Below are 22,500 nucleotides of genomic sequence, written 5' to 3' on the forward strand. Positions count from 1 at the left end.
TATGTATATGTGTGTATATATGCGTATGTATATGTGTGTATATATGCGTATGTATATGTGTATATATATGTATATGTGTGTATATATGTGTATGTATATGTGTGTATATATGCATATGTGTATGTATATGTGTGTATATATGCGTATGTATATGTGTGTATATATGCGTATGTATATGTGTGTATATATATGCGTATGTATATGTGTGTATATATGCGTATGTATATGTGTGTATATATGTATATGTGTGTATATATGCGTATGTATATGTGTGTATATATGCGTATGTATGTATGTGTATATGTATGTGTGTATGTATATATATATATGTGTGTGTGTGTAAGCGCATGCTTGTGTGCATGTATGTCTGTCTGTGTGTGTGGGTGGGTGTGCTTATTGTTTGTCTCAGGCATTTCACATATAAACATGTTGTGGTGTTTCTGAATCTTTGTGCCATAGTGTCTGGACAGCCCTTTGCACTCTGTCCGTTCCCCCCTCCACTCCACCCTGCGAGGAGGCTCCTCCCCTTCGCCTGATTCGCTCCTCTCCTCGTCCTCCCCTTGTCCCACCTTACGGAGCCCCGTCTTCTCCTTCGACACCTCCTCCTTAAGGCGCTCCCCGGAGGAGGGCGGGACCGGGTCGCTAGCCACTCGGGGGCGGTACCGCCAGCTGACAAATGCCACGTCTCAGGAGGCCCTGTTGACCACGCCCAACAGCTCTCCCTCCAAGTCGTGTCCCAGTTCGGACTGCTCGCCTGTTTACATTCGACGGGCACGACGTCCAGACAGTGAGGGTAAGAGCGGCAGCCATCCGCATTGGGCAAGAAAATCCTCATCCTAGTTATTACAGTCCAAATCCCCACACTAAGAATGAAATGCCCTCTGATATTAACTATGGTATATTAAGCCTAAAGAGGCAAAACACACACACACACACAGCATTTAAGTGCATTATTGGCTAATCCATAAATGTATTTCTACACAACCACCATTACTGCCATACCATTAAGGCCCCATCAACATGTTGGTAATGGTGAGTTAATGTATCAAAAAATGCTTTGTCTAATCATTAATGTTTTCATTGTTTCTCAGTGTTAGTTTCAGAAAACAGTCGAGACACAAGCCCGGCCGACACCGGCAACAACAGCCTTATCTTCGACAAGAAGACCAAGAGGAGGTTCTTGGACCTGGGGTAAGTGCTCAATATTGAGACATTTAAACTGGTTACATTGTAAACGCATTGTAAATTGGTCCGTTTCAAAACTGGTGCTTTCTGTTGATTTTAACCCACTGTTTATTTGTTCTTCTGAAGGGTCACATTGAGACGCTCCTATGTGAGAGTCAGAAAAGACAAGTCAAACAGACTGTCAATGGGAAGCCGGTGAGTCCATGGGTAGCCATTTTGGCTCTGTCCCTCTGTTTCAGTACAGGAGGCAAAATGTTGGCTCTATTAGACCTAGTTAGCACATGAGAGGCATAATTTTGTCTCTTTCAGTTAGCATATTGAATCTCTCTTTCACTGCACAGGGAGTCATCTGAGAGCCCGTCCAGGTCCTCTGGCTCGTTCGTGCCTTTCTCCTGGTTCACTGACAGCGCCAGGGGCTCTGTGTCCTCCGGGGCAACCCCGCCCTGCTCCCCCAAACTGGTCTCACAGGACTGCAGCCCCCGCAAGTCCAACTCTCAGGTAACTCACATCCACAATAAGAAATAGACACATCCAGATACCATACTTAGGTCAGACTGCACTATTATGTTACTTCTACCATTGTCCACTTGGTGTTTTTATCATTGTCAGAGGCCTCATGTGTTTATGTTAGCAATAGCATATAGGCTAGTCTTCATTTCATGTCTGTCATTGAGATTTCTGCCACGTCTGACAACGTCACGACAATGATGCGCACACTTCAAGTGGACAGAAGGCCGTGTGTTGTTATGGTTCTGGATGGCCAGATAGTTAGCAACAATGACAAGAAACTGTCATGTGGTGAATCGTAAGTGGCTCGTTTCAACCAACCTGTCTATACATTCCACAGTTTAAATGACAGAGAAAAGGATGCTGCTGTTACCCTTGGAGATATGCGAAATGCTTTTAACAAATCTTTTCAAATGAATGGCCAAGAAGGAGAGAACTTTCTCCCACTGGGTCTGAGCTTCAAATGCACATCAAATGAAAACAGTCAACAGTTTAGAGAAGCAGACACCAGAGATATAACACTGCTATAAACAGACTTGTGTAGATGTGACAAGCATCGTCAAGTTAATCATCCTTCTTAAGCCTCTCTCCCTCTTTCCCTCTTCTCTCTCTCTTCTCTCTCTCTCTTTCCCTCTCTTCTCTCTCTCCCTCTTTCCCTCTCTTCTCTCTCTCCCTCTTTCCCTCTCTTCTCTCTCTCCCTCTTTCCCTCTCTTCTCTCTCTCCTCTATCTCTTTCTCTCTCTCTCTCTATCTCTTTCCCTCTCTTCTCTCTCCCCTCTATCTCTTTCCCTTTCCCTCTCTTCTCTCTCTCCCTCTATCTTTCTCCCACCCTCACTATCCATCCATCTCTCCCCTCTCTGTTTCTGTCTCTCGCACACCACACACACACACACACACATATATATATATATATATACTCACTCACTCACTCACTCACTCACTCACTCACTCACTCACTCACTCACTCACTCACTCACTCACTCACGCTCACACACGCACACACACACACACTCTCTGAAGAGGCCCATAGTGTGACAGCTCCTGTGGAGAGTCTGAGGGGATTGAAACCCAATTAGGAAACAAGGCGAGTTTTCCTCTGAGTCTAAGAGGGCACTGCTATTCGACATTTATCGACAAGGATGGCTACATTTACACAGAGGGGAAATCGATGGCCTTTTGTGCGGCACAATGTCACAATCTCGTATCAAACCGACAGATGACTTCGAGAGTTAAAACAAGAACATGGCTTCGATGCAGGAGACTTCAGTTGACAGATCTGATTGACCATGTTGAGGGATTTTGGTGTTGTCTTCCTCTTACATGGTTTGATGCATGCGCATCTATTGGATGGAAAACATAGCTTAATATACAGAATGAAAGAGGCTGAGGCACAGGGTTATAGTGGTTGTCTGTTCAATACCCAGGAAGGCAGACATATGCCTCCCACTGACTTTGCACCAGCTAATTAAAGCCTCTGCCAAAGGCCTAAGTATTTCTAAGGGAAATAGATAATGTTTCAGAAGCTTGTGGGCCACTGGCTGTTTAGCTAAGAGGCACAGAAAGGACTAGTAGGAAATACACAGTCGTCCGATCACACCGTTGATGTAACAAGGTGTGTTCCGTATTACGTTTCTTAAATGTTATTTCACTGTCTAACGTATAGTTAAGAGCAAACCTGGCTCGTTGAGCTTCATAGTTTTTCTGCTTTATGTGCACAAATTGCTTTATAAATAAAAGGTGTTATAAGCACAACAAATATGATATTTTACATATTGAGGTAAAGCTTTTCCACAGATGATGACATTCTTTCTGCTAATATGTTCATGTGTAGCCTGTTCATATCCTTGCCATTTAAAACATATAACCAGTAGGTACATGCACAGGACACCTAACAATACATATATTTCTTGTTGGGTGGCTCTCTTTGCACACATTTGCAGCTTTATGCAGAAATCCCATGATTCAATCGATGCTGTTGATTTACTCACCTTGGAGACTTGACCGCTGCGATGATTTTAGCTAACCACAACGACAATGTCAAGACAACTAGATTACCGTTTAACAAAAATAGGAAAGTAAGCAGAACATATTTCCACTTAGTGGCTAATAAATATTCTAATGCCCATGTTTGCATATGCTTTAAAACATATTTAAACTTTTGAATCACTTTTTGAAGCAGTTCGGTGAGTTCATGAATATTGCCCTCTATGGGAGAAAACACCCATCCACCCCTCTCAGCTTCACTTGGTTTGATCCATTCTGAGTCAAAACCCTCCCAATTATTGGGACAGGGGGAGTGTTTATACTCTCTAACACCTCCACCATGACACATCTAAAAGCCCCAGTAGCAACATGTTCGGGATCATGGGCCCGTCCCAAATAGCACCTTTATTTCCCATGAAGTGCAATGCTTTTGACTACGGGTCAAAAGTTGTGAACTTTATAGGGACGAGAGTGCCATTTAGAACAGAGCTCCGTGGGGTTTAACAGTGAGGAGGAGCTATGCAAAGCATCCTATATGCACCTAGTCATCAGCACGGAGGCTGGGGCCCTTCGCTCTGCATAGCAATTAAAGCTGCAGCTTTCCATTGAAAGCAGAGAGGGCCAGTAAATGTTCTAGCACTGTGTGCCTGTCCAGCTGGAATAATAGCTCTAGGATGGGTCCCAAATGGCAACCTATACCCTACATAGTCCACTACTTCTGAACAGAGCCCTGGTCAAAAGGCAGTGGTATAAAGTACTTAAGTAAAAATACTTGAAAATACTACTTAAGTAGTTTTTGGGGTATCTGTACTGACTCACTAAACACAAATGCATTGTTTGTGAATGATGGCTGAGTGTTGGAGTGTGCCCCTGGCTAACCATAAATAAAAAAATATTTACATTTACTTATAATACTTAAGTATATTTAAAAACCAAATACTTTTACACTTTTGCACAAGTAGTATTTTACTGGGTGACTTTCACTTTTACTTGAGTCATTTTCTATTAAGGTGTCTTTTATTTTTTTACTCAAGTATGACAATTGGGTACTTTTTTTCACCACTGTCAAAAGTAGTGCACTATATAGGGAACAGAGTGCCATTTGGGACGTAGCCCTAATAAGCCTGGTGTCTGGAGAGGAGGCAGATACCCATGACTTTGCTTTCCTCCTCTGTACTGTGGCTCTCAAGGGGCCTGTCAAGGGCCGTTATAGGGCTGTGTGTCTGACTTTCTTTTGCGCGTGGGTGTGTGCATTTATGTGTTCGGAGGGGCATCATTTGAGAGGGAAATTAATCACAATTATGATGTTTCTGTATTTTTTTGAAAGTGTTACTGCTGTGACCAAACATTTTTATATTTCTAAGCATAAACTGTTTGAAAGTAAGGTTTACGAACAATGCATTAATATCCTTCTAATGTCAGATGTAATTGATCTTGAAGTGGACAAATCAATCGATCCAATACTGTTTGACCACAGTGGTCACACTCAATGAAAATATCACTGTGCACAATGCAGACAAAACGGTATTCATTTATCATGGTTGGATCATTTCTCTTCTCTCTCTCTCTCTCTCTCTCTGTCTCTCTGTCTGTCTCTCTGTCTCTCTGTCTGTCTCTCTGTCTCTCTGTCTGTCTGTCTGTCTCTCTGTCTGTCTCTGTCTGTCTGTCTGTCTCTCTCTCTCTCCAGGAGTCTGCCCTGAGTGATGAGTTCTCTCCTCCCCCCCGTAGTCCCCCCCACGCCTCCAGTGGGACCACAGCCGACTCGTCCTCCCGCTCTTCACAACGCTACCAGACCCTCTCCCAGTCCTCAGACGAGGTAAAGGGCTTCCTAATGCAGTGGTGGTGGTAGTGGGCATTCTCGGCCTCGGAATAAATGGATCTAAACTCGATTTCAGTTTGATACAGTATATGAGACAGAGGGAGACTGAGGCCCGGATCACTGTTTAGAGTGAGAATGCAAGAGACCATTTTTGATTAAAGCAGCATTCCTCTCTAATAGCGTACCAACAAAACTCTGAATTATTCTCGAGTAAAATGTGTACCATTACCTGAAATAACCCCAAATGGACATCCGGTAGTTATGTCGTCTTGGTTACCGGTGGCAACTAACTTACACTATACTATAGCACACACTGCATTCAATTTGAAGTTCCAAGCAGTTCACTTAAATCCAAAGCAGTAGGAGTGTATGTTACGGAGTCTAGTTGATAGGTAATCGACTAGCCGGACTGTTCCCCGGACTCCGTGTGTAGGGATTTGTACAATGCACAAACAAGGCTATTGAACCTGACATTGGTGTCTGTCTTTATTCCTTTATCCAACATATCATACTGAAACAGTGTAGAGTGTGTGGTCCTGGTGTTTTTAAAGCCTGAAGCTGTGTTCAAATACCCATACTAACATATTGTATACTACATACTTAATGAGTATATACTACAAGTTCATTTTAGTATACTGTAAACGAACATTATGCTTTCAGTTGAGCATACTCGCATGTATACCGGAAGTTGATGCTGTTGCTATGCAACCTCTTGCTAGCTAGTTAGCATAACAAATGACTCGTTAGACATTTTATGACTTCGGGTGTGTTCTTAAATTCAGAGCGTTGTCCGTTTTGAGCGTTTCGCTCACGGAGCGCATGCTGGACGCTCGGGGCAAGGTTCTGACCTTACAATGGCAGTCAAGCACCCCAGCTAACATTGGCTAGCTTGCTAGCTACTTGCACACACAAATGAGACAACTCTGTCCAATTTACTCGCCTTAGCAGAGCTGGTTAGGCAGTTTTCATGTTATCCAGAGCGTTGGTGACTGTAACTGTGTTGCTGGCAACAATTTAATTAGGCTTTTTTGCCGACATTTACTGACACTGGCCATATTCAACCGGTGTTGAGCCTCGTAAATTCATTATTCTGCACTCTGGAACGCTTAGGCAAGAGTGCTCTGAAATCGGAGCAGATAGCCAGAGCAAATTTACAAAAGCACCCGAATGGCCATGGAGTAATCAAGTCAACAAACGTTGGATTGTTAGTTAGATAGCCTATAGTTAATATACTGGCAAGTTTTATGTATAAGTAGCCAACTGATGTTACTGCTGCAATGATACGCTATGTGAATTGTAAGGACAGCGTAGCTAACAAATTGTCAGCCAATCTAACGTGTAAGGTAACTTAAGTCATTACTTTATTACATTGCTCAACATTTTCTTAACATTTGTCATAATTAATTAAACCAATGAATATGTATCTGCTCTCGTTGTACTTCGAATGCATATTTTCTGTAATTTTTTTCAAATCTGGAAACAATTTGAAGCCACGCCCATTTCATGAAGAATTGTATTATGGGCCCTATAGTATGGAAATGGTGTCCTCTGCTTGTATACTTCATATTGTGGCGAATTTAGTATGACATCCGGGAAGTTTTGGCATGCTAACTATAACCATACTATGACCAATAAGCATACTATATACTCAATTCAAGTCACAAATAGTGCTGTTAGTGTGAGTATTTGAACACAACTCGAGTATGGTGAGTGCTCTGCGACCTCAAAAAACACTCCCTGGCCAGATGCTGTCAGACACGGCTGCACAGTGATTAGGGAATCAATTACCTCTGGTAAACTAGCTCTCTCTCTCCCATCACATCTGATTTAGCTCAGCATGTTGGAGGGGATATTGGGTTTTCAGAGGGGCTTTATGACTCTCTCCCTCATCTCCTTAAGCTGCCATTACAGAGGGATGCAGGAGACACGTCAGACCTGGGTACAGAGAGTAGTTTTCTTTCGAGTACTTTAATTGCACTCGATTGTGTGGGCGCATGTCTGGCGCGAAGGAACCAATGGAATCGTCTCCAATGTGCGAAACCCTGCCTGTCTGGCACTCAGCCGGCTACAGCCTCTTCTATCACCCCGAGTTAATTTTTTAGCAGCGCTTCACTTGTTCCTGTGCTTCACTGCCGGCGGAGAGACACTCTGAGGACACCTCAGTGCCTGGCAGGCAGAGAGAGCCAACCTGACAGGACCATGCTAGCCACCAGGCTTCCAACACCACTCAGAACAGGGGTTAGATTAAACAGTGTTGTTTATGCGCGCGTGTGTACATGGGTGTGACGCAAGGGGGGTCTAGACGATGGAGGCAATTGTCACTGCAACCTAAAGAGTCATATCAGTGGGTGTAATGAGGCAGAACGTTAGCTCTGTCACTGCACGAGGAGAGAAGTAAGGCTACATTGTTTTGTGCTATTCATGACCACCAGGGGGCAGATTAACATGCTCTTCAGACTGCTACCCCACAAAAAAGCTATTTTTCCTATTGGGGAGCTGAAGCGGCACAATTGTACTGAATAACTGAATATCTTGGGCAACTTTCCTTTCAGCCTATTGACGAGCCACTGTGCCTCGTGTCGTCGTGGAGCACCCAGCAGGTGTGCCAGTGGCTGAAGGGGTTGAACATGGAGCAGTACATCCCAGAGTTCACTGCCAGGGACATCGACGGGGAGCAGCTCCTCCTGATGGACGGCACCAAGCTCAAGGTGAGAATGGTTCAGGGAAGGAGACGAGAGAGAGAGAGGAGGAGAGGAGTGGGGAGGATAGAAGGAAGGGGACTAAGTTCAAGGAGGAGAGGAAAGGAGGGAGAGCAGAGGAGATCCGGGTCAGAGAATGGAGAGGTGAGGAAGAAGGGCAGATGGAGGAGAGGAAGGATGGCAGATGGATGGAGAAAATGGTAGAGGAGGAGAGGAAAAAAAGAGGAAGGGCATATGGGTATGAGTGGGCTGACGAGAGCAGATGGTGAAAGGGGAGAAGCGGAAGAGACAAGATTAGAGGAGAGGGATGAGAGGAGGTGAGTGCATATAGGATCAAAGTAAAACGCAGAGTATCTCTGACTGATTGATCCAGTCAAAAACAAACACTCACCGACAACAACTTACAGAGGGTCTCTTTAAGTATCATCTCACTGCTCTCTGCTGGTGAGAGTGACTACTTTCATGCCATCTGAACAAACATAAACCCAACATGCAACTATTTCAAAGATTTTACTGAGTTACAGTTCATATAAGGAAATCCGTCAATTGAAGAAAAAAAAATTAGGCCCCGATCTATGGATTTCACATGACTGGGAATACAGATATGCATTGGTTGGTCACAGATACCTTAAAAAAAGGTAACAACGTGGATCAGAAAAACAGTCCGTATCTGGTGTGACCACCATTTACCTCATGTAGTGTGACACTTAGACACATAGTTGATCAGGCTGTTGATTTTGGCCTTTTTGATTGTGTGTCCGACTTCTCTTCAATGGCTGTGCAAAGCCCCTGGATATCGGCGGGAACTGAAGCATGCTGTCGCACACGTTGATCCGGAGCATCCCAAACATGCTCAATGGGTGACATGTCTGGCGAGTATGCAGGTCGTGGAAGAACTCCAGAAATGATCAGCTTGCAGGAATTGTTTACAGATCCTTGCGATATGGGGCAGTTATCATCCTGAAACATGAGGTGATGGCGATGGGTGAATGGCATGACAATGGGCCTCCAGGATTTCGTCACTGTATCTCTGTGCATTCAAATGACCATCTATAAAATGCAATTGTGTTCGTTGTCTGTAGCTTATGCCTGCCCTTACCAAAACCCTACCGCCACCATGGGGCAGTCTGTTCACAACATTGACATCCACAAACTGCTCGCCCACACGACGCCGTACGGCCATTTGCCCGGTACAGTTGAAACTGGTATTAATTTGTGATGAGCACACTTCTCCAGCGTGCCAGTGGCCATCATAGGTGAGCATTTGCCCCCTGAAGTCAGTTACGATGTCGAACTGTGGTCAGGTCAAGACCCTGGTGAGGACGAAGAGCATGCACATGAGCTTCCCTGAGACGGTTTCTGACAGTTTGTGTAGAAATTCTTTGGTTGTGCAAACACACAGTTTCATCAGCTGTCCGGGTGGCTGGTCTCAGAGGATCCCGCAGGTGAAGAAGCCGGATGTGGAGGTCCCTAGGCTGGCTTGGTTACACGTGATCTGGAGTTGTGAGGCTGGTTGGATGTGCTGCCAAATTCTCTAAAACAACATTGGAAGTGGCTTATGGTAGAGAAATTAACATGCAATAGCTCTGGTAGACATTCCTGCAGTCAGCATGCCAATTGCACACTCTCTCAAAATTTGAAACATCTGTCATTGTGTTGTGTGACAAAACTGCTCATTTTAGTGGCCTTTTATTTCTCCTAGCACAAGGTGCAGCTGTGTAATTATGCTGTTTAATCAGCTTCTTGGTATGCCACACCTGTCAGGTGGATGGTTTATCTTGCCCGAAGCAGAAATGCTCACTAACAGGGATGTCAACAAATTTGAGCACAAAATTTGAGAAAATAAGCTTTTAGTGCATATCGAAGATATCTGGGATCTTTCATTTCAGCTCATGAAACATGTTGCGTTTGATATTTTTGTTCAGTGTATGTACTAGGCCTAACTCCCAAACTACATGTCAAGGGTTGTGTGTCTGTTTCTCTAACGTCTGTTTACATTAATTGGGAGTTGAAGCCTAAGGCAAATCTGTGTGTACATATAGTTATATTCTATTCACACCACTGGAGGCAGCTGAGGGGACGACGGCTCATGATAATGTATAGAATGAAGCAAACGGAAGGGCGTCAAATACATGGAAACCATGTATTTGATACATTTCACCTAATCCCGCTCCAGCCATTACCACAAGCCCATCGTCCCCAATTAAGGTGCCACCAACCTCCTGTGATTCACACCCACACACCAGTGGAGGCTGCTCAGGGGAGGACGGCTCATAATAATGGCTGGAACGGAGAGAATGGAATGTCGTCAAACCATGTGTTCGATGTATTTGATACCATTCCACCAATTCCGCTCCAGCCATTACCACTTGCCCGTCCTCCCCAACTCAGGTGCCACCAACCTCCTGTGGCACACTTTCACATATGCTGTGCTACTCTGTTTATTATCTATCTGTTACGGTTTTCTTCCGTCGAAGGAGAATCGGACCAAAATGCAGCGTGGTAAGTTAGATACATGTTTAATAACGAAGAAAAAACAAACAATACAAAAACAACAAACGGAACGTGAAAACCTATACAGCCTATCTGGTGACAACTAACACAAAGACAGGAACAATCACCCACCAAACACTCAAAGAATATGGCTGCCTAAATATGGTTCCCAATCAGAGACAACGAGAATCACCTGCCTCTGATTGAGAACCGCCTCAGGCAACCATAGACTTTGCTAGAACACCCCACTAAGCCACAATCCCAAAACCTACGAAAAACCCCATACATAAACACAACACAAAATAAACCCATGTCACACCCTGGCCTGACCAAATAAAAATAGAAAACACAAAATACTAAGACCAGGGCGTGACACTATCCTGATTGCCTAGCCACTTTTTTACCCTTTACCCACTTTTTTACCCTTACCCTTTTTTACCCTTTAAATACTTACTTACAAACCCTTAAAACCAACAATGCAGTTAAGAAAAATAAGGTTAAGAAAATATTTACTCAAACTAAATTAACACACTAAAATAACAATAACGAGGCTACAGTGTGTTTATATAGGGGGTACAGGTACCTAGTCAATGTGCTGGGGACAGGTTAGTCAAGGTAATCGAGGTAATATGCAGGATAGTGTAAAGGGGCAAAGCAGACAGCACCATTTTCTTGTTTTAAAATGTATGGATAGCCAGTGCCACTCTCTAACACTCAGACATTATTTACAAAAGATGCTTTTGTGTTTTGTACGTCTGCCAGAGGCCGTAGGGATGACCACGTGTTATCTTGAGTTCACGAATTTGACCATATCCCTGCCCTGCTAAGCATTCACAATGTAACAAGTACTTTAGGTTGTCAGGGAAAATGTGTGGAGTAAAAAGTACAATATTTTCTTTAGGAATGTAGTGGAGTAAAAGTAAATTGTCAAAAATATAAATAGTAAAGTACAGATACCCCAAAAAACTACTTAAGTAGTACTTTAAAGTATTTTTTACTTAAGTACTTGACACCAAAGCCTACATACACAAACTCAGCAAAAATTTAAAAAAAAATCTTTTTCAGGACCCTGTCTTTCTAAGATAATTCGTAAAAATCCAAATAACTTCACAGATGTTCATTGAAAAGAGTTTAAACACTGTTTCCCCTGCTTGTTCAATGAACCATGAACAATTAATGAGCATGCACCTGCGAACGGTCCTTAAGACACTAACAGCTTACAGATGGTAGGCAATTAAGGTCACGATTATGAAAACTTAAGACACTAAAGAGGCCTTTCTACTGACTCTGAAGAAGACCAAAAGAAAGATGCCCAGGGTCTCTGCTCATCTGCGTGAACGTGCCTTAGGCATGCTGCAAGGAGGCATGAGTACTGCAGATGTGGCCAGGGCAATAAATTGCAATGTCCGTACAGTGAGACGCCTAAGACAGCGCTACAGGGAGACAGGGCGGCCACTGATCATCCTCGCAGTGGCAGACCACGTGAAACACCTGCACAGGATTGGTACATCCGAACATCACACCTGCGGGACAGGTACAGGATGGCAACAATAACTGCCCGAGTTACACCAGGAACGCACAATCCCTTCGTCAGTGCTCAGACTGTCCACAATAGGCTGAGAGAGGCTGGACTGAGCGCTTGTAGGCCTGTTGTAAGGCAGGTCCTCACCAAACATCACCGGCAACAATGTTGCCTATGGGCACAAACCCACCCTCGCTGGACCAGACAGGACTGGCAAAAAGTGCTCTTCACTGACGAGTTGCAGTTTTGTCTCACCAGGGGTGATAGTCTGATTCGCGTTTATCGTCCAAGGAATAAGCGTTACACCGAGGCCTGTACTCTGGAGCGGGATTGATTTGGAGGTGGAGGGTCCGTCATGGTCTGGGGCGGTGTGTCACAGCATCATCGGACTGAGCTTGTTGTCATTGCAGGCATTCTCAACGCTGTGCATTACAGGGAAGACATCCTCCTCCCTCATGTGGTACCCTTCCTGAAGGCTCATCCTGACATGACCCTCCAGCATGACAATGCCACCAGCTATACTGCTCGTTCTGTGCGTAATTTCCTGCAAGACAGGAATGTTAGTGTTCTGCCATGGCCAGCGAAGAGCCAGGATCTCAATCCCATTGAGCATGTCTGGGACCTGTTGGATCGGATGGTGAGGGCTAGGGCCATTCTCCCCCCCAGAAATGTCAGGGAACTTGCAGGTGCCTTGGTGGAAGAGTGGGGTAACATCTCACAGCAAGAACTGGCTAATCTGGTGCAGTCCATGAGGAGGAGATGCACTGCAGTACTTAATGCAGCTGGTGGCCACACCAGGTACTTACTTTTGATTTGGACCATCCCCCTTTGTTCAGGGACATATTATTCCATTTCTGTTAGACCCATGTCTGTGGAACTTGTTCAGTTTGTCTGTTGTTGAATCTTGTTATGTTCATACAAATATTTACACATGTTAAGTTTGCTGAAAATAAATGCAGTTGACAGTGAGAGGACGTTTATTTTTTACGCACCTCAATTACCTCAACTACCTCCTACCCAATTACCAGAGCACACCACCCTGCATCCCACTGCTGGCTTGCTTCTGAAGCTGAGCAAGGTTGGTCTTGGGTGGTCCCTGGATGGGAGACCAGATGCTGCTGGAAATGGTGTTGGATGGCCAGTAGGAGGCATCCTTTCCTTCTGGGCTAAAACAAAATATCCCAATGCCCCGGGGCAGACATTGTCCTGTGTACTGTAAGGTGCTGTCTTTTGGATGGGACGTTAAAGGGGTGTCCTGACTCTGTGGTCACTAAAGATCCCATGGCACTTATCGTAAGAGTAGGGGTGTTAACCCTGGTGTCCTGGCTAAATTCCCAATCTGGCCCTCAAACCATCATGGTCACCTCATCATCCCCAGTTTACAGTTGGTTATTCCCCAGGTTGTTGTCAATTTACCTGGTAAAATAACGGTAAAATAAATACACCTGCACATTGACTTGGTACCAGTGCACCTTGTACAGCCTCGTTATTTTATTGTGAACTATTATAGCTAACTACCTTTTTTTTAAAACAAAATGTTCTTCCTTTTTAACTCTGTTGTTTAAGGGCTTGTACTTAAGCATTTCACGGTGACGTCAACACCTGTTCTATTTGGCACATGTGACAAAACAAATGTAATATTTTATTATACTTCATTCTCAGGGTCTGGGAGTGAACAGTTCGACGGACCGCAGTGCACTGAAAAGGCGGATCAGAGACATTCACGCAGCAGCGGAAAAGGAGCGCAAGGCCCTGGACAAACTGGATCGCCAGAAAGAGAAACAGCGCAAAAAGGAACAGGAACTACGCAAGCTAAACACAAGCTAGACATAACCACCAGATGGCGCTAAATTACCACAGAAATACTCCTGACTAGAAACTGGTGCTGGTGCACCATCTCCAACTTTCACATTATCATGATAGCATTGATGCTAAGTGGAGTTTTGTGCAAAATGTTGGAATTTGCGCATAGACCTTTGTACTGTACCTCTGGTTTGGATGTGAGGCTTTGAACCCTGTGATGGGCGGGACAGTGTGTTGTCAATCACTGACACGTGATCAATAACAGAATGAAAGCTCCATTAACTTCTTGTCGAACGGCTTTATTTTAGACCAAGGTCGGAACCCAAAGTGGGCATGTGAGAGGTGGGTCGCGAGTTATGAGAATACATCTACAATCACACACTATTTATTCTTCATTTGGGTAGTTGGGGGACAATTTGGGTCACGGCAGGACTGTCAAATTCTAATTTGGGTCCAGAGGTGAAAAAGCCCAAGAACCCATGTGTGAGACCAATCAATCAGTGGTTGACGCAACATGATAGGTCCCGCCCATATTGGGGTTCAGATGTCTCATTCTTCCTGGCTATGAGAAATGTGTTCTTCTTTGTCAATCAGTGAGGTTATCCACCCTTGCGGAAAACGACGAATATTTTGTTACTCGAAATGAATGTGTGTTATATCTGACTTCTACACGCATTCAATGCATTGACAAAGTCATACTTTTCCTATAACTTTTGACTGTACTCTCATACAGCACATTACACACTATAAAACCTAACCCATGGTCTGAGTTATTATCGAAATAATATAATTACAGAAATTTGCATTTATTTATTTTACGAAGAATATAATCACAGAATTTAGCTTTTAAAAAAAAAAAAATCTCATAACCACAAGCATGTAACACCCAACCACATTCATATTGTAGTATGCATCAATACTCTGTAAGCCACTGTCAGTGGACTGGAGTTAAACTTGAAGTGACATGAAGATTTGTCCAGGACATTGTCAAGATAAGATGCTGATGAGACCGATGTGATTTTTGAGCATATTTATAAATACTGTATGTTTGTGGTGTACGTGCATGTTTGTGACGTACGATATACTGTCTGTCTGTGTGTGTAAGTGTGCATATGTGCTATCTGAGGTAATTTCTTTGGTAACGACTGTATGGGGATGGGACTGGCTCTCCTGAAAAAGGAGTCTTCTGAGGTGGCCACTTTTAGAATTCGGGGTGTTGTCAATCTTCTGTCTCTACTCCCACATTGCACCAATCGTCATCTTAGACGTTTTTGTCTTGAGAGACTCAAAGTTTTTTAATCCTGCTGGAACAAGACAAGAAAGACACATCGATCTTCTTTGGAGGATTCAGGGCCCCGTATACTATCCAAACCGTATTCCCACTTTGCCCAGTTTTCATACTGAATTCTTGGACTGGTTTGTGGTCAGAAGACACGGACATTAGCTCCAGGTTTTACACATACATGATCCTTAGGACTCGTTTCTTGATTTCCGTCCGCCCATTTATTTTCAACTCCTGTGTCAAATGGAAATATGTATTAAATATGTTTTAAAATGCAGAATGCATGTCAGCACTCCCAAACTTCTGCTGCTTCTGGTCTCTCATCTATGGTCTCTCAGTTCAACATGTGGGCTGATTCACACTCGCTTTGTACAACTGATATGCAACGCATCTGATACATCGGGGGTGTGGTTAGAACCCGAACCCAACTCAAAATAACAATGTAGTCCAACTCAAAATAATAGGTTTATCCAATTGAAAATTGGTAGGATTTGACTATAACAAAACATACACAAAGTATGGTTCATCCGGTTTTACAATGGCACTTTATACACGTCACGTTACAAAGTCAACATTCTGGAGTTCTTGGTTTACACAGCACAGTAAAAGATCAAGAACACACTGTATGTTAAAAAGAGAACAGGATGAGAAAAAGGAGGATCTGGAAGCTCCTGTTGATAATGTATCAGTTCTCCACCACGAAACAAGACTTGAAGTCCATACGCACACCCACCCAAAGAGAGAGAGAATGCAGAGCTTTGATGCCTCTAGTAAAAGATCACCAGAATGACAGAGCCAAGATACCGACTGAGAACAGGTGGAGTTTCGCCAAACGGCTCTGATTGCTTTAGTCAAGTAACGACACTGACTGGCGCGAGTCATTGCTTTTTCTTGTGTATTACCTTGTAACCTTGAAATGTCTTAACATTGTCTCTGTAAACACCAAGATAACGGCAAAGAAACACGTCACATCTGTGCGCATTTCTAATGAACCCGCAATCACACATGGAGGTGTCCATATCCCACTAATCCCAGTGTCCTCGCCTGTAGATAACTCATACAGAACAATTTAGGACCCTGATGATCCAGATGGACCATAGAACACCCCCCTCAAAACCCTATTACCCACACTGCACCTGTGTCTTAAACATGTGACTGATGTCAGCAATACAAAGTGCATTCCTATGAACACAAAAAGGAGCATAGCATATTTTAGTGCACTTGTGTGCGTGTACATGACATCCACACATCCAGAGTCCCAGAACTGAAGTAATTCACGCTGAGGATTAGACACTTAGGGTCAAAGTTCAACAGGTTGCATTGAAGTGCTACGAGATCGTTCGTTGGCACGGTACGGATTTGCATGTAGAATATTTACATCTGCGATTTAAATAATTAAGTTGTCGAACGCGTCCAAATAAAATAATCGATCAAATAAAGCATTATAAAATAATATTTATTTTATCATTACATCTATCCTGCTGTGCTATTGACAGAGTGTGTTGGTTACTTTTTGTACTATGTATGCATTTCTACTCATTCTCCAGGTATAATGGAAGCAGGTGGATTGGCTTTTGGATAACATTTCAACAACATAACAATGGCTGGGCCTCACTCAGAATGCATTGTGTCAACGAGCAACGGAAATAGGTGAGGAAACCTTACAAAACAGTCATGTCTTTGTGAAGAAATGGTGTAGGATTCCCTGCAGGACTCCTGTACGAGTGTTTTGACTAAGTCGCTTTGGATAAAAGCGTGTGATAAATGGCATATACAGTATATCACAGGAGTGAGTACAACCCCTCACATATTTGTAAATATTTCAATATCTTTTCATGAAGAAATGACACTTTGCTACACTGTAAAGTAGTGAGTGTACAGCTTGTATAACAGTGTAAATTTGCTCTCCCCTCAAAATAACTCAACACACAGCCATTAATGTCTAAACCGCTGGCTACAAAAGAGAGTACACCCCTAAGTGAAAATGTCCAAATTGGGCCCAAAGTGTCAATATTGTGTGTGGCCACCATCATTTTCCAGCACTGCCTTAACCCTCTTGGGCATGGAGTTCACCAGAGCTTCACAGGTTGCCACTGGAGTCCTCTTCCACTCCTCCATGACAACATCACGGAGCTGGTGGATGTTAGAAACCTTGCACTCCTCCACCTTCCATTTGAGGATGCCCCACAGATGCTCAATAGGGATTAGGTCTGGAGACATGCTTGGCCAGTCCATCACCTTTACCCTCAGCTTCTTTAGCAAGGCAGTGGTCGTCTTGGAGGTGTGTTTGGGGTCGTTAACATGTAAGAATATTGCCCTGCGGCCCAGTCTCCGAAGGGAGGGGATCATGCTCTGCTTCAGTATGTCACAGTACATGTTGGAATTTATGGTTCCCTCAATGAACTGTAGCTCCCCAGTGCCGGCAGCATTCATGCAGCCCCAGACTATGACACTCCCACCACCATGCTTGACTGTAGGCAAGACACACTTGTTTTGTACTCCTCACCTGGTTGCCGCAACACACGCTTGACACCATCTGAACCAAATAAGTTTATCTTGGTCTCATCAGACCACAGGACATGGTTCTTAGTCTGCTTGTCTTCAGCAAACTGTTTGCGGGCTTTCTTGTGCATCATCTTTGGAAGAGGCTTCCTTCTGGGACGACAGCCATGCAGACCAATTTGATGCAGTGTACGGCATATGGTCTGAGCACTGACAGGCTGACCCCCCCACCCCTTCAACCTCTGCAGCAATGCTTGCAGCACTCATACGTCTATTTCCCAAAGACAACCTCTGGATATGACGCTGAGCACGTGCACTCAACTTCTTTGGTTGACCATGGCGAGGCCTGTTCTGAGTGGAACCTGTCCAGTTAAACCGCTGTATGGTCTTGGCCACCGTGCTGCAGCTCAGTTTCAGGGTCTTGGTAATCTTCTTATAGCCCAGGCCATCTTTATGTAGAGCAACAAAAAATAATTTCAGATCCTCAGACAGTTTTTTGCCATGAGGTGCCATGTTGAACTTCCAGTGACCAGTCAGTATGAGGGCATGAGAGCGATGACACCAAATTTAACACACCTGCTCCCCATTCACACCTGAGACCTTGTAACACTAACGAGTCACATGACACCGGGGAGGGAAAATGGCTAATTGGGCCCAATTTGGACATTTTCACTTAGGGGTGTACTTACTTTTGAGGGGTGTACTCACTATTGTGATATACTGTATTATTATCTTAAGGGGAAACTCAAGTACAAGACACTGCGGACCAAAGGAAGCTACGGATGGCATGTCACATGGACCCACAATAAAGATGTCTGTCTGGCTGACTGACTGACATAAATAATAAAATAAAAAAACTTGAATAAATATATGAACAACATGAATTTGAACAATGGATTGCGTGTGTGTGTGTTTTGTTTAATAGCCAGAACAACAATCTTTCCCTTTGAATATCCCAAACACAGAAACGTTCCAAAGGGTTTTGCTGCATGCCCTTCTCCCCTAGTGCCAGTGTGTTGCTGGCCCGATATCAGGCCAGGGTTTGGGGCAGGATCTTCCACACCCTACAGGCTGGCCAAGGGGTCCAGGAGATCAGAAAAGGGATGGGGGGGGTCCTGCTGGAGGAAGGGCTGGGGGCTGTGATCCCCCTCTCTGGAGGGTGGTGGTTGGGGAGAGCGGGGTTAGGTCCGCACCCAGCAGAGGGGTACCCAGAAGGTCTCACGCTCCAGGCGCTCCAGAATGCCTCGGAGTTCTGTGCAGGCGCTGGCTGAGTCCTCCTTGATTAGGACCCGGTCGACCAGGTGGCCATACCGCTGGTCCATCTGCTGGGCTGACTGACGCATTTCCTGCAGGTCCTCATCCTGACATGTATGGATGGATGGACGGACGGACGGACGGACGGACGGACGGACGGACAGACAGACAGGAGAATCAGACAGACAGACAGACAGACAGAGGAGAATCAGACAGACAGACAGACAGAGGAGAATCAGACAGACAGACAGACAGAGGAGAATCAGACAGACAGACAGACAGAGGAGAATCAGACAGACAGACAGACAGACAGACAGACAGGCATGAAAATAAGGAAGCATAAGAGTGAGGAAGGCTGTAAAGGTCAGATTAAGGAGAGGAGAAAGCATGCCGTGCAAAATAAAAGATTGAGCAGCAGAAAAAAGGTTAAACAACTCACTGACGCATTCATATGAGCACATTTTCAGACTCAGCTCACTATCACAAAAAGAGACAGCAGGTCTCACCGTCACTCGCCCGTGATCTCCCCCTGCTGGTGAAGTGGCAGCACTACGACGGCGTCTGCTCTCCGGGACACGCGGCTTGACGAAGATGACATAGGGCTTGAACTCAGATGTCCGCAGTGTCTTCAGAGCCTAAGGGGCCAGGACACATTCAGATGCAATTTCACACAGTCTGCGTTGGGTTGTCACACAGCGTACACATGGGTTTTAGAGAACAGATACTATCAGAGAAATGTTCTCTTGAGATGTCAGAGATGCTACGGGTAAACTGTGACGCAAGCGAATATGCCAGCCAGCCTGACTGAAACAGAAAGTACTCTCACCAAGAGGTCACAGGAGGAACGTCAGGGACCGTCAAAGAATAGGGTGTGACACAGACTGCATGTGACAGCCGTGGTTATATTGTACAGTGCATTATGACAGAATGGGTTATACTTCACTGCAGAGGATGTGCCTGGGCCCTACCTCTGGTTGCACGTCCACTAGGCACATCTTGTTCTTGGCCTGTACAGAGCGGATAGCCTCTATGCTGGTACCATACTGGTTCTCCTTGTACTCCCCATGCTCTATGAACCTGGACACACAGGACACAACTAAGCACGAAACAGACAAACCAAAGCAGAGTACTATAGAGACAGGGACAGTGTGGCTTCGCAGATCAGCCATATGGCATCAAAGAGAACTCACTTGTTGCTCAGAGAGTCTGCGTCAAATGCCTGCTTGGTGACAAAGTGGTACTCCACCCCCTCCTTCTCATGAGGCTTCTTGGGCCTGGTGGTATCTGGAGACACAAGAGATAGGGGGAAAGGGAGAAGGCTGCGATTGTCTTACTGGCGTAGCAGTTCTTTACTAGGGTGTTAGAGGGCGTCGCCGTCAGTGTATCAAGAGGAGTGTGCGGTTCAGAAGGTGTAACTCACGCGGTACGGCCACAGCATAGCGATGGGGGTTCTCTGCGATCACCTTCTGTTTCAGCTCATTGATACGAGCTCCAAGGGAGCCTTTGTGTGAGTGAGAGAGAGACAGAGAAAAAAAGAGAGAGAGAGAGAGAGAGAGAGAGAGACAGTAAAAGAGAAAGAGAGAGCAGAGAGAGGGAGTGACAGAGTTATTTAAACAGAACTATCAGGGACAAATAAACAATATTTGCTGAAAAAAGTTAAGTCCACTGATTAATTACTGGATGTGCCATTTGTTGTGCACTTTGATTAATTCACTTATCAGAACCCTAAATAGCATTAGTTACTGTAGATAAGACCTCACAGGCTTGGTCAAGCAGACTGACTGCTTAAAGTGAACGAGAATATGTGCTGCGAGATCGGGCTGGTTCTCACAAGGCTACCACACAACTAGAGGGAAGTTGCTGTTTGTAGTATTGGCCACTAGAAGGCAGTATCATCAAAGTAGAATGACTCCACACTGCCATGGCCATCCTGAAGCTGTCGTCTTACCGATCAGAACCACCAGGCGGGGTCTCTCGTTGGGCCGGTGCTGGTAGCGTGTCACCTCCTCGTAGGTGGCAAAGTCTGGGTCGGTGGGGTCGGAGGTGGCCCCTCCTCCGAGGGATCCTGACCGGTCCTTTCGGCTCAGACGGAAACTCCTCCTCAGACCCGCTACAGCAGGACAGGCAGGCGGGAGGAGCAGGGAGAGCAAAGTGAGGTAGGGGGGCACAGGGTCAAAAGGTCAGATATGATCATCAAGTGGTTTGATACACTGTCTAACGCATGCTCTTTTCACATAGTTAACTGTATTCTCCAAGGCAGTTTAGATAGCGCCTGTCGTTGCTCTCCCTTGCCAATTAGTGTTGCCGACAAACATTTTAAATGCACAATACCAGTGTCCCGTCACATCAGGACATCATATCAGGCTATCATGCAAATCAAACCCCAACGTAACCACAACATTATTATTACGTGTTGGTTATCAAAGAACAAAGAAAGTGCAACCCTTGATAATCATGCATTAAAACCCCCAGTGAACCGTGGGACCATTAAAATACGAGTGGTAAGCTGTGATCCGTCGTTAATCAGTGAGTGATCCCACAGGTTTGACAGCCTGACCCGTGCTTATCTCTGAGGTAAACGGGCTGCCAGCGGCATTGTGAGATATTGACTGAACCTGCTTGTTTACAAGCGCGTGTCCAACGAATATCAATCGCATGCAGCTAATATCTGACCAAGGGGTTTGGCAGCTCCACTTTGACAGTGAGAAATAAGCTCTGGGACTGAGACTGAAGCAAACACTCTTCTGCTGTCAATATCAAGCTCATGCCTCTCCTTTCTCGTTTTTAAAAGGAGACGTGGCTTCTCTCAACGAACAACTAATAATGCAACAATAAAGATAACAGGAGAGAGCTTCTTGCCATGGAAGGACAATGATCTGGTCTGTAAACACATGTAAGAGTATACAGTACAACGGAGACATGCTGCTTGACAGAGAGCTACAGGGGTGGACCAGGAGGGATAGGGCAGCCTGACTCTGGAGACCACAGTGTAGTGGGAGTGACACACACACACGCAGTCCCGCACACACAGTCTCTCCAGGCCCAAGGGTGCCCATCCCCCCCTGCCTGCGGACAGTGGGAATACCTGAGGGAACAAGCCGGTAACAGTACCTGAATAAAATTCCCAGGAAAACACCTGGCCACAGGAGGGCGCCACTGCTTTACACTTAGGAGAGACTGTAACTGGCATTAGAGCATCACACAACCCAGCCTCGCGCCTCAGTCTCCACACAGGGTGAAACAAGCAGCAAAACGTGCCTGGTTTGGTTGAGTGTGCAATGCGTCCAACGCAGCAGGGCCCCCCGTTGGGGGTGAGGATTCGAGGGGTGCATCAGCCATGGCAGCAGAGGCAGAGGCAGAGGCAGAGGCAAGAGGGGAGTCTCAGGGGGATCCAAACACAGTTTTAGTTTGGGGCAAGGCAAGGGTGCTGGGTTTAATCTCCATATATAAGG

The 22,500-nt window shown here is 45.1% G+C and overlaps 2 protein-coding genes across 5 annotated transcripts in view; one reads left to right on the forward strand and one right to left on the reverse strand.

Moving 5' to 3' along the window:
* LOC112225720 (sterile alpha motif domain-containing protein 14-like) overlaps positions 1-14,893 on the forward strand; it is a 29,942-nt gene extending 15,049 nt beyond the window's left edge. For both annotated transcript variants that reach the window (XM_042307529.1, XM_042307530.1), the window contains exons 4-10: positions 460-793; positions 1,092-1,191; positions 1,312-1,380; positions 1,527-1,683; positions 5,362-5,490; positions 8,046-8,201; positions 13,870-14,893. In XM_042307529.1, coding sequence (XP_042163463.1) covers positions 460-793; positions 1,092-1,191; positions 1,312-1,380; positions 1,527-1,683; positions 5,362-5,490; positions 8,046-8,201; positions 13,870-14,034 — 1,110 coding nt within the window. In that variant the 3' untranslated portion in view covers positions 14,035-14,893. The remainder of the gene's footprint in view (positions 1-459; positions 794-1,091; positions 1,192-1,311; positions 1,381-1,526; positions 1,684-5,361; positions 5,491-8,045; positions 8,202-13,869) is intronic.
* A 3,561-nt stretch (positions 14,894-18,454) lies between these two features.
* The window catches only part of LOC112225953 (MAGUK p55 subfamily member 3), a 31,139-nt gene continuing 27,093 nt past the window's right edge, over positions 18,455-22,500 (reverse strand). For 2 of the 3 annotated variants that reach the window (XM_042307557.1, XM_042307556.1), the window contains 6 exons: positions 20,997-21,158; positions 20,469-20,549; positions 20,239-20,332; positions 20,017-20,125; positions 19,555-19,683; positions 18,455-19,155 (listed from right to left, as the gene is read on the reverse strand). In XM_042307557.1, coding sequence (XP_042163491.1) covers positions 18,976-19,155; positions 19,555-19,683; positions 20,017-20,125; positions 20,239-20,332; positions 20,469-20,549; positions 20,997-21,158 — 755 coding nt within the window. In that variant the 3' untranslated portion in view covers positions 18,455-18,975. Of the gene's footprint in view, positions 19,156-19,554; positions 19,684-20,016; positions 20,126-20,238; positions 20,333-20,468; positions 20,550-20,996; positions 21,159-22,159; positions 22,226-22,500 lie in introns of all 3 variants that reach the window. The other variant, XM_042307555.1, reaches the window with a different exon arrangement.

This window comes from Oncorhynchus tshawytscha, linkage group LG27 (genome assembly GCF_018296145.1).
Source record: "Oncorhynchus tshawytscha isolate Ot180627B linkage group LG27, Otsh_v2.0, whole genome shotgun sequence".
In the NCBI taxonomy this organism is placed as follows: Eukaryota; Metazoa; Chordata; class Actinopteri; order Salmoniformes; family Salmonidae; genus Oncorhynchus; species Oncorhynchus tshawytscha.